Source organism: Anastrepha ludens, chromosome 4 (assembly GCF_028408465.1).
Source record: "Anastrepha ludens isolate Willacy chromosome 4, idAnaLude1.1, whole genome shotgun sequence".
NCBI lineage: Eukaryota > Metazoa > Arthropoda > Insecta > Diptera > Tephritidae > Anastrepha > Anastrepha ludens.
The window spans coordinates 123638112-123650338 of NC_071500.1; the positions used below are offsets into that span (position 1 = coordinate 123638112).

The window sequence follows — 12227 nt, forward strand, 5'->3', positions numbered from 1 at the left end:
ACTTATATCCCGCCAAGGACCGGAGCAGCAGCACTCACCGTATATAAATGGGGAATGTTTATGCTGATACAAAAACAACATCTTTCTTCATTTTGGGTGGTCGGTGCTCTCGTTGTCACGTTGGCACGCGTGGGCAGCTAAATTGAAGGATCTTTTCAACTGCCCCGCCGCCAACGAAGATATTGTGTTTTTGTACGTTCCATGCCATTGCTCTTTTTGTTCAGTTCATCATTCTATATTCTGCGAGGGTACCGTGTTGCTCGAAAGTTCCGAATGCCTTCTTATCTTTATTCCGCATTTTCACATTTCAGCATCCCTATATTCATGTACATAAGAAGAAATTTATTTTACTTTTTAATCACATTTATGTTCGAAAAAATAACATTAAAATAAATAAACGTACCGGGTCTCCAATGTGTACATCGTTAAAGAAATGGGTATAAGTACATATATGCGTATGTAGTATATAAATATATACTACTATCATATTTCTTGGGTATGAGTCCATATTAGTTTTAATGCAACATTTGCTATTTAGAATATAAATATATGTATGTGTAGATGTGTGTTTTGTACATAGCTCATGCTGCGATTTAGAAAGTTACATACATACATACATCGGTTCCGTAATTCTGCGAACTAATACTCATACAAGTAATGAATGTCAGCGCTACAATTTAATTGTCGTCAATTAAACGAAAATTCAGTTCAAATTTTTATACACAGAAAGAAAAGAGTTTTAAAAAATTTACATATTTATGTACTTTTGTACTGCGCAAAGATATGATCAATTTTTTCGGTGTTCGTCGACGCTCCACTAAATGTTGTCGTTGTTATTATTTTCGAGTGACAATCATTGGCCGGATAATAATCCGGGCCGATCAGGTAACGTAGAACTGATTGACGTGGGAACGCTCCACTACGTGACGTCTTTGCGGCCGCCTAACAGAAGTCCTGTGAAAGTACTGTCTCAACGGGGAGGGACTAGAGGGAGTGGGGCAGATACAGACGCTTGAGTTAAACACTCACTGCAGTACCAAAGAGAAGACAAGAAAATAGTTTGTGAGTATCGGACTAATACGCATTCTCCGATCTTCTCATTTCCCCTCCAACCGCTTTTGAACGTAGTGGGACGCAGGAACCTGTTGTGTTAATAGATATAAACGCGGCTACACCTCGAAGAAATGTTAACGCGGTTCCGGGGTGGAAATCAGCCGAGGAGGAGGAGTGTTATAGTGTTTGTGGGAGCATATCCCATACACCATTGGTGTGACGCCACCTTTGAGAATTTTTCTGACATTTCGATTTCAACCTCCTTAACAAAACAAAAAAGATGGTGGGGTTTCATTGACGTCACGAGGCAGCTGAAGTTTTACGTTTGCGAAGGGTGTAGATGTTAATTGTCTCTCGACGAATGCCATTGATTGTTTGTCCTAAGCCCAGTGCACCTTATCTACAATCCTTAGGTGGAAAACATTGGCTTTTAAATAAATGCAAAATTTGTCACTTATGCATTATGATGCACTAAAGTCTAATAAAATATTTGTTATAAACATATGTATATACATAACAAGCCTGTATGCATCACCAAGAATTCATTACGATTTCTTCATAATTTTAGCGAAGCACATTAAAGTCTTTACCGTAGCGACAGAACGCACCGATGGATATTTGCGTTACTTGCGTTCGGCACAGCGTATCTATGATATTGAGGTGAGTTAAAATATTTTTAAACGTTAATTTTTTTAAACGTTAAGAGTAAAAAAATATATTCAAATAAATAAATGTAGAGGAGTCTAATTTGGGAAAAAATTAATGTTTTTGTTTTTTATATTATTTTATTTTATTTACTTAGTGTTTCGATCTTAACAAGGGATACTTATGCTTATACTTATACTTATACTTATACTTATACTTATACTTATACTTATACTTATACTTATACTTATACTTATACTTATACTTATACTTATACTTATACTTATACTTATACTTATACTTATACTTATACTTATACTTATACTTATACTTCTACTTCTACTTCTACTTCTACTTCTACTTCTACTTCTACTTCTACTTCTACTTCTACTTCTACTTCTACTTCTACTTCTACTTCTACTTCTACTTCTACTTCTACTTCTACTTCTACTTCTACTTCTACTTCTACTTCTACTTCTACTTCTACTTCTACTTCTACTTCTACTTCTACTTCTACTTCTACTTCTACTTCTACTTCTACTTCTACTTCTACTTATACTTATACTTATACTTATACTTATACTTATACTTATACTTATACTTATACTTATAGTTATACTTATAGTTATACTTATACTTATACTTATACTTATACTTATACTTATACTTATACTTATACTTATACTTATACTTATACTTATACTTATACTTATACTTATACTTATACTTATACTTATACTTATACTTATACTTATACTTATACTTATACTTATACTTATACTTATACTTATACTTATACTTATACTTATACTTATACTTATACTTATACTTATACTTATACTTATACTTATACTTATACTTATACTTATACTTATACTTATACTTATACTTATACTTATACTTATACTTATACTTATACTTATACTTATACTTATACTTATGCTTATGCGTATACTTATATTTGTACTTATTATATAATAAATATAAATACTTTGAGTAAATCGAAATAACATAACTTGAACCATTAAAATCAAAACAACTAGAATATACAAATGGAGTAGAAAGTTCACGGTATGAGAAAAAAATATCTTAAATAAGCTTCAGAATAAAATAAAAATACAAATATCTGGTTAACAAAATATTAAACAAAATTATCAATTTAACAATAAAACCACTCACATTCGTGCCTTGTATAAACTCCTGGAAGTTTCTCATAAGTATAACTTTCCAAAATTTATTGCTGCAATGGTTTATTTGACAGCGAACATCAGTAATGATGGCTATCTCAGTTCTATTATCAAAACATTGACAATAAAAAAAATTTAAATACAAATATCCAGGTATTAACTCGAGTTGTTAAAAGCTACTCTTTACTAGACAGCGCTGACTTTCAACATTAATAGCTATAACGAGTTTCTTTAGAGTTTATGTATAAAAAAATGTGCATCTGATTGCAAACAAAAAATAGCAATTAAAAATTTAAATGCATATATCAGCAAATCACCGTTTGAAATTGGTTTCATAAGCGATATAATCACAAAAAAAAAAGATAGAATAGGAGGGGCCGGAAATTCACATAGAGATACACATTAGATAAATGGACTATTTTATGTGATTTTGGTGAGCAAATATTCCACGCAAATTATAGAGATTCTATAAATGGCGATTACCGTAGAGTGATAGTATTGATTTTTATCAGCGAATGCCGGACATGGAAACATAAATGTTTTAGGTATATGAAATTGTAGCGGACGGAAGGTACGCTGAAAGAGAAAAATGGTGAGGCGATTAAAATACATTATTCATTTCTTAAATTTTTTGTTTGTTCGAATTTATTCATTTGACGGGTGGTATTAATAATTTTAATAATCTGTTATACGAGTAAAATCTGCTAATTGGCAAAAAAAAAAAAAAAAATTGATAATGAGTTATCACTTTGTCTTTTATTTTTAATAATTAATATAATTACAAATTTGAAATTACTAAATTAATATCATAGCACTAGCCACCAGGGCTGGACAATCGAATTTTATTTGACCACCTCATTTCTTGGAAAAAAGCCCTAATCTAATGACGCTTAATGACTGCTTTTGTTAAACCCATGGACATTTTCAACTGACTTAAATGTAAAACAATTCTAATATTATAAGGCATATGAAAAGTGAGGATCTTCAAGATAATCTATTGGTCAGTTAAGTCTAGGTCAGTTTCGCGTTAGTACGAAGGTTGTTGAGAGTTACCGAGAGTTATTTTGAGTGCTCAAAAACTCACTTGTGTAAGCCGACACGTGAGAGCTCGTATTGTCTTGGAACGATGAATCGTCTTCGACGGTTAGTTTTCCTTAACTCTCCGAAAACTTCTTTAAATAAATAGTTGTGCACCCGCCAGAATTGATTGTTTCAAGCTTCTCTAGCGGTACAGTTGCGGCGTGACCAGATTTTCGGAAAAAAAACAAGCGACCCTTTGCCTTGAGATGCTTCTTACCCCAATAACTTTTATTGGATTAAGCTCATCCTGGAATACCCAGACTGTCGATTGCTGTTTTGTTTCCGCCTCATATGCATAGATCCAAGATTCGTCATCTGTTACGATGTCATAGACGTGCTTTGAACCACTACGGTTGAATTTCTTTAACATTTCTTTACACCAATCGAACCGAATTCTTTTTTGAGCAACGAAAACAAATCTTCTTGTGCGCTGGTTCTATTATTAGCCAAGGATGCCTTTATCTCGTGATATGTCACATGAGCGTTTCGCGTTTTCATTTGGTGCACAGCATTGATTGTTTCTGGCATAGCAATCGTTTTTTGGACGGCCTTCACGAAACCCATCCTGCAAGGATCGACGGCCACATTGAAACTCATTTCACCCACGTTTCACAGTGCCTAAGTGTGGTGCTTCAACGCCGTTCGAAGGTTGATCGGTGCACTCTTATCTCGATAATCCATGTAGAAAATCGTAATAAATCATAGTACGAAAATTTTCACGAGTTAAATTTTTTGCCATCCTGAAAGTAGCCGAATGGATAATCGAGAAGATATGGAGCGGGAAACAGATTGGAGTTTTCAGTGACAGGCATGCCGAACTGAAGGCCCTGGAGAACGCGAAGCAAACCTCAAAGATTGTTCAAGAATGTAAGAAGAAGCTTAATTCTGTCGACAGAACAGGCTTGTACTTATATGGATTCCAGGACACTCCGGTGTTCAAGGAAAGGAAATTGCCGATGAATTGGCCAACCGTAGATCAGCGGTTCCTCATAAGGGCTAGAGCCAATAATCGGAATCAGTTCCGCAGGAATCATGAATTCGATCAGCGATTATGTATGCAATTTAATAAAGAGCGATGGTCCGGTTTAGAACGCTACAGAACTGCAGAATGTTTTGTGACAAGTCCGGACAGAAAACTGTCAAACTTTCTATTAAAACTTAGAAGGAAAGATGTTCGGTTGATATTCGGTATTATTACAGGACACAACGCATGGGGTCAGCATATGACCACCAGTGGAATCATTAAGGTCCCGATGTACCTGTCTTGCTTGGAGAAGGCGGATAGCACTGATCACTTTATTTGTGAGTGTCCTGCCTTTGCTAGAGGAAGGCTATAGAGGATATTTACAGACTTGCCAAAGAATCTGGAAAATTCACACAAGTCTAACTACCTTTGTCTCTGTCTCTATTCTTTCCTATCTCTTTCTCTGATACTTTTCTCTTTTTCTCCTTGACTGTCTACGCTCTCTCCGGAGCTCTAAATACAATGGCGCTTTTTAGCCGGAGTGTTTTAGGAGCCACCAAATCGCTTGGTGCTTTTGGCTCGACCTATTCAAATTTCATTTCAAGTGATAGCCCAGGATACAAATCGTGAAATGTAGATTTCTTGCTGAGCTTAAAAATACCGAGAATTCTTTGACATTTAGACAATGAATTTTAGTTTTTAGAAACAGAAATCTGAGGGTGTTTGATATATTTTAGCCATGTAGCATTTTGTGCTGTTTTAGAGCCGGCAAGTTTATGATAAAAAATACCAAAGTTTTCGATACAAATATCGGATTACAGCTCATCACTCGAATTTTTGCAAAGTGCAAAATATAAAAGGCGATATAAAATAGAAAAATATAAATTTATTTCGTTAGAAAAGAAGGGTTAATTTAAATGAAATCAACAAGACCTGAAACTGGCTGGCTTATACTCTTTGCTTATTTGTAATGGTTATGCGTTTACGTATTTAGTCGAAAACAACTTTTTTGTAATATATTACATACATTACTTGAAAAATATACAAAATTTCAAGGAGATTCTCTTTATTTCTCCTGTTTTATAGGCTAAGATGTAAGGCCTTTTCACCTACAACAGTTTCAGTTTCACGCAGTATTAATTTACAAATGTATTTATATTTACGGATATCTTCTTGATCAAGCATTGTACAAACATACTTATGCATATGTATGAGCTTAATACTTGATTTCTTGCAAAAAAATAAAAAATTGTCACTTGCTTTGTTCCTACAAATATCCATTACTTCAAGCTACCAAACAGTCTCGTGGCTACAAGCACCGGCTGTGAAAAAACATGTTTCTTTTAATACCAGTCTTCCACCAATCGACTAGCCGATCAGCTACCGCCGCAGAAAACAAAAGGCGGCCAAAACAAACAACTAAATATTGAATATCGTCGTTTGACACTGAAATTCACTGAAGTCAATAATACTTATAGTTTCAACGGATCCAGAGAATGACGTCTTGAGCGCGACTGGTTGGCTAACTGAAGTTTGATAGTTCAAATGCTAATTAACAAGTTTTATTCCTCAACTTATTTGCATATATTGTTTTAATTGGTTATCAGGCTTAAATTTAGATAGACATTTTCGCCGCCATGGTGGAACTGGTTCGTTTCATATACTGACGTACGTACATACATACATACATACATGATTTTGATTCTATTTTAATGTATCAATGTTTTTGATAATTTTGATTATTCTTCGAACACGATTTTCATTCAAATATACCATCATAAATTGTTTGATCGAGCCGGTTAGGAGAATAAAGAAGCGAAATCATAATCATAATAAGAAATAATAAACAAAACCGAACTAAAGCAGTTGTTTGTATGTGTATGTAAGTACATAGTACATATTCCACACTCAGTAGCCATGTACATATGTACATATGTTTTTAGCATTACAAATCTGATGCAGCGCAAGTCAAGTCGACCGGCGTGGCGCATACAGCAGCATCCGGCGCGCGGGAACACATTTAGAGCATCTGTTCATCCATTCACACATATGTATGTTCTCAAATACAGTAGGAATAGTAAATAATTTTTTTATATGCACATATATACTTACATATGTATGTATATAAATTTGTCAAAAAAATGTCTGACGCGTTTTAATCATTTCGTGATTTCTCTACGTACAAATTCTGTATAGAGAGTGTACATACATACATACATGCCTTTGATCAACTATTCTGTGGATTATGGTCACGTAGTCCAGCCAATTTCTGCGTTTGATGTTTGATTAACCAATTCAATGAACTTTTTCTCTTAAGTAAAATACTCGTATCCGTAATGATTTTAAAGGCTTTACTGAAACTTTGATTTATCATTGAAAGATAATAAAACAAAGCCAATAAAATCTTGGGGTCTGTCTGCTGTCTGCTACTTCACTTTAGAGCCAAATGTCGTCGTAACTGTCAAGTAGGTCATGTTAACTGAGGAAATGTGTTTCCTCGTACGAGATTTCTGCACAAGTAGTAGAGATTTTCACACAAATCGTAAATATACGACTTTCAGCGGAGCCTGGAACAGGCGCGCTTCAGAGCGAACCGTTCATGCATCGACCACATCCAGAGTCTTTGAGTTATCATTCAACAGTCAGTTGACCTCGCTCTATTTCGTCTGCGTTCGACACTTTACATCACGGCGCTTTTCGTAACGCTCTCGAGTGCAAAGGGGGCCCATCGAAATTGATTAAACTCGTCGATGCACTTCACACGAAGGGAAGCTGTCGGATAATGTATGAAAAACTTCTGGGTGACAAAATTAAAATATTAGCAGAGGTACGACAAGTATATGTTTTCTCGCCACTTCTCTTTAACATCATTTTGGACATTGCCATGAAAAACGCCTCATCATCTGGAGGCGGTATTACCTGGGGAATGCACGGGCCCCTAGGGTATCTTGACTATGCACATGACATCTGCCTTCTGTCCCGCAACTATCTTGACATGACAGTGAAGATTCAAGCAGTGCGAGAAGCAGCTGAGAAAGCCGGTCTGAAGATCAATATCCAGAAAACCAAAGTCATGCGTATAAATAAAGGTAATACGCAAAATTTCTCAATTGATAGTATTGATATCGAGGAAGTACAATCCTTATGCTATTAATTCAGAGTTATATCGGTCTCTGGAGGTTCGAGCGATGATATCAAAAGCCGAATAAAGAAAGCTGTGGCGGCATTTGGCTCTCTGCAAGAAATTTGGGACGAATCACACACGGCGCACAAAACTACGAATTTTTAACTCCAATGTGAAGTCGATTTTACTTTATAGTTGCGAAACGTGGAATGCGACGTTAGCTCATTACAAATTTTTGTAACCAGATGCCTTCGAAAAATTTTCAAAATATTCAAGCCAAATATTATTTCGAATGCTGACTTATGGGCCAGAATCCAGCAAAAGCCAATACTATTAGAGATCCGAAAGAGAAAATGGGGCTGGATTGGTTATGTTCTACGCAGAGAAATGGTGACTTAACAAGGAGCGCCGTTGACTGGAGCCCCAAAGGAAGCCGCAGACGTGGAAGACCAGGAAATACCTGGAGACGATTGCTGGAGTCAGAAACTCGCGCCATGCAGCTTAGCTGGAATGAAGTTAAGAGATTAGCCGAAAATAGACCCGAATGGAAGAATTTCGTTGTTGCCCTATGCTCCACACTGAAACTCTAAGAATTTATGATTCTCAAGTAGCTCTAAAGGGTAAACCCAGCTTTTCTGCGACCAATGACCGGTAAGCATAGCTACAATTTTGGAAATTGAATGGCATGGAGTCCACAGGACTTTCTGCGTCCTCCGTCTATTGTACTGAACCCATAACAAAATAGCGCTCTGTGGAAATCTTCAGCTCTGCTTTGTGGCAAGCCTGTAGATTCGTCGTCTACTCAGCTACTTCATCCCAAATGATTTAAATAGTAGGAAAATCTCTCATGCCAAAAAGTGCTACTTTGGACTAAGTAGCCAAGTAATAAAATCCTCTCGACGAACAATGAAAACGCTTTATAAGGCTCTTACCAGAAGTTTGGACGATGACAATATCCAATGAGACCTCTCTTAAAGTGTTTAAGAGAAAAATTCTGTGTAAGATTTTTGTACCTTTGCACGTTGGTGACGGCGAATATCGTAGGCGATGGAACAATGACCTGAGTGAGCTTTACGACAGCATAGACGTAGCGGCTTCGTTGTCGTCATGTCGTCCGTTTGGATGCAAACGCTCCGGCTCTTAAAGTATGCGATGCGGTACCAGCTGGGAGTAGTAGAGGAAAAAGAAGCTCTTCTCTGTGTGGAGAAGGATTTGGTTTCACTTGCTGTGCCCAACCGGAACCGTTTAGTTCGAGAAAGAAGTGTCTGGCGCGCTCTGTTAAACTCGGCCAAAATCGCATAAGCGGGTATCGCGCCAATCAAGAAGAAGAAGATCTAAGTAGATGGACATTGTGATACATTTTTCTGAAAATTGGTTTATTTATAGACTTGAGTGAAAAAGGAATAAACTGAAAAGATTAACATTTTTCTTTTATATTTTTGATTGCATTTAATGCTGAAAATTTTGGTATATATTATATTTAGTTTTTAGCCCAGCGAGTATGATGGTCGAGCAGATACTGGAGTTTAAAAATGTACAAATAAATAATTTATATTTGACTCATTTAATTTCTTAAAAATTCAATTTATTACAATTTACTATGCCCCTGTTTCTATTCTATTCTTTCTTCCTTTCCTATCTTAAGTTACAATTGATGGTATCGCAATAAATGCTTTTTCATGCCCAACTTTTCTTTCAACATTTCTACATCCGAAAAAGTTCAGCCAGTTGCTAACCTCTTTGCAGCACCGGCTTTTTTTTTTCAAAAGGTTTCTGGTGTCAGATAAGCTTCTACCGGTTGACCAGCTTAGCTTTGCCAGCTTGCGCTTATCAGCTACTGAAAAGTTTCTTGTTCGTGATTTTCATGAAACTTCTGTTTTGTGTGTTGCTCGCACGACGTTTAATACAAACAATAATTGAATTAATTTGTCGAGTGCAGGCATCTCACAATTGTTTAGAATTAGACAAGCAATATTGTGGCATTTAAAATAAAAATAGCTGATTAATCAATTATTTGTGCACAGAAGTGGCGGGAATGGGGTCATTGGAAACCACTTAGTTGCTATAATGAATTTCATTTTCTGGTGCTCTACTTACTTACATCTATAACCACAACCTGTTATTTTGGTTTGAATTATGCGAGTCTTATGTGAATGTGATATGCTTATATCGTGCAATTTCTTTTGACAATGCCATTTTTCAAATAATTTAAGCTACTATGGCTTGGCTGTTACAGAAGTCGGTAATGCGAGAGCTCAGTAAGTAAAACGGGATCATTGAGGAGCCTTTTATTTGTTGTTTAAGGGGGACAACCACATTATGAGGTTGATTTTTAAGGGGTTATGGGTAGTCAGGAGCTCGAAAAAATTATGATTTCCAATAATTTTTGTTTGCTAGTCAATTGCTTTATTTTACAAAAATAAAAACATAACATTAAGGATGCATGATGTTGATGTTCGGCTTGAAATTTCAAAACCAAAAAGAAAAGAAAATGTATAATTGTAAAAGTTCTCGCTGTTTGTGTGGAGCCCGTTTCTCTAGAATTCCCTGGCGGTGATCATCACAAGTCCCTGGAGATTCATCTAAAATCGATCGGACAAGAGAAATTAGTTTTATTAATAGATAATCTTGTGCCTGATCGAAACTTTTTTTTTGTAAATTAACACTAGGCGGCCTCAGGAAATATTTTTCAGATTTTCGAGAATAAAACCGACAATTAATTGTTAAAAAAAAACGAAATTTAAAAAACAAAATCCTTCGTTCAAGCACGAGTTCATATTCTTCAAAAGCAGTACACATTTTATTAAAATCTTCCAGGCGGTTTTTAGTTACAGTGATCACCAGTTCAAAAAACATAGTTTTGAGAAATTCGCATTTAAAGCTAACTACTTTTTCTCGAACGCTCCGGAGCGCTCGAGCGCCCTTTGTTAATTGTTGAATAATGCTGAAAACAGTGCCCGACGTACGAAGTCCCTTACCGCAGCCCCTAACGAGCACAAAACTGAGCAAAACTCATCCCGTGGGGAACAACTGCGTTCTTTGAGTTACATATTTACACAATACATCGGTTATTGTGTGTGTATGTGTTTGGTTGTATCTACACAATGTTGCCATTGATATTTTTGCTTACACACTTTTTCACACATTCGCGTTATCAGTTACAATTTTTCATTGTTTAATAAACCAAAGCCAAAAACCAACAAATGCAAATAGTTCATTTATCTATAATTAACATTATTCAACAGTGCTTTTAAGTTATTTTAATAAACATTATAATTTTTCTAAGTTTATTTTGTAAATGATCTCGAAATGTAATGCTTGGCAACACTGTGTGGTGAGAGAGCAATCAGCTGACAGGGTTTTACGGAATTTTTCAAAAATCGTAAAATAAAATCTACGATACTACGATACGGAAGGAAGTAATTTTTCATTTGCATGGGGTTCTCATTAGTTTGACCGTAACAGCTGACAGGGGACTGCGTTTACGTCGGTCACTGTTTTCAGCATAACTCGAAAAATATTTGTCGGATTCACTTCAAATTTTCACACAATATTTTTAAGATATTATACTTTGAGAAAATGCAAAAAAAAAATTAAATTTTTTGTTAATTCTGACTACCCCTAACAGCTTGAGCTCTTTAATACATTTCTTTTTTAATGGAAAAATGATTTGAATTAATTCTGTGCATCAATTCTTTTAGCAATATTTAAAAACTAAAAGAGTTACAGTCGTTGGAACGAAAACGCCCAAATTATCTTCCGTTTTTTTTCTGCGTTAAGAAAAAAAATATATAAACAGCCTGTTCAAAGTGGCACAAAATTAATCACCCTTTGGGAAGATTTATAATTTTTGCAAATGGCGCCGTACGTCAATAATATTTGGCACTTGTGAGCTGCAATGAACAGCTGCTCAAAATCTTTTTTTTTAACCCTTTTTTTTGGAATTGGTGAATAAGTTTTCTCCTTCTGTCTTTTAAATTTTTTCAAAAAATTAAATTATTTAGTTTTTGCAAAAATTTCTTTTTCTTCAAATGGGTGAATAAGTTTTCTCTTCCTGTTTTCTCCTATTTTTTCAAATATTTGTTTTCTCAGCTACTTTAAATTAGATTAGATTTGTGGGGGGTTGGACAAGTCCAAGCACTCAGTCAGGAGACCATTGTACTACACCCGGATA

The 12227-nt window shown here is 35.4% G+C and overlaps 1 protein-coding gene across 1 annotated transcript in view; it reads left to right on the plus strand.

The window, feature by feature from the left end:
- Nucleotides 1–12227, plus strand: part of LOC128861005 (procollagen-lysine,2-oxoglutarate 5-dioxygenase) — a 41255-nt gene that overhangs the window by 2383 nt on the left and 26645 nt on the right. Inside the window, exon 2 of the mRNA XM_054098851.1 lies at nt 1622–1713. Coding sequence (XP_053954826.1) covers nt 1622–1713 — 92 coding nt within the window. The remainder of the gene's footprint in view (nt 1–1621; nt 1714–12227) is intronic.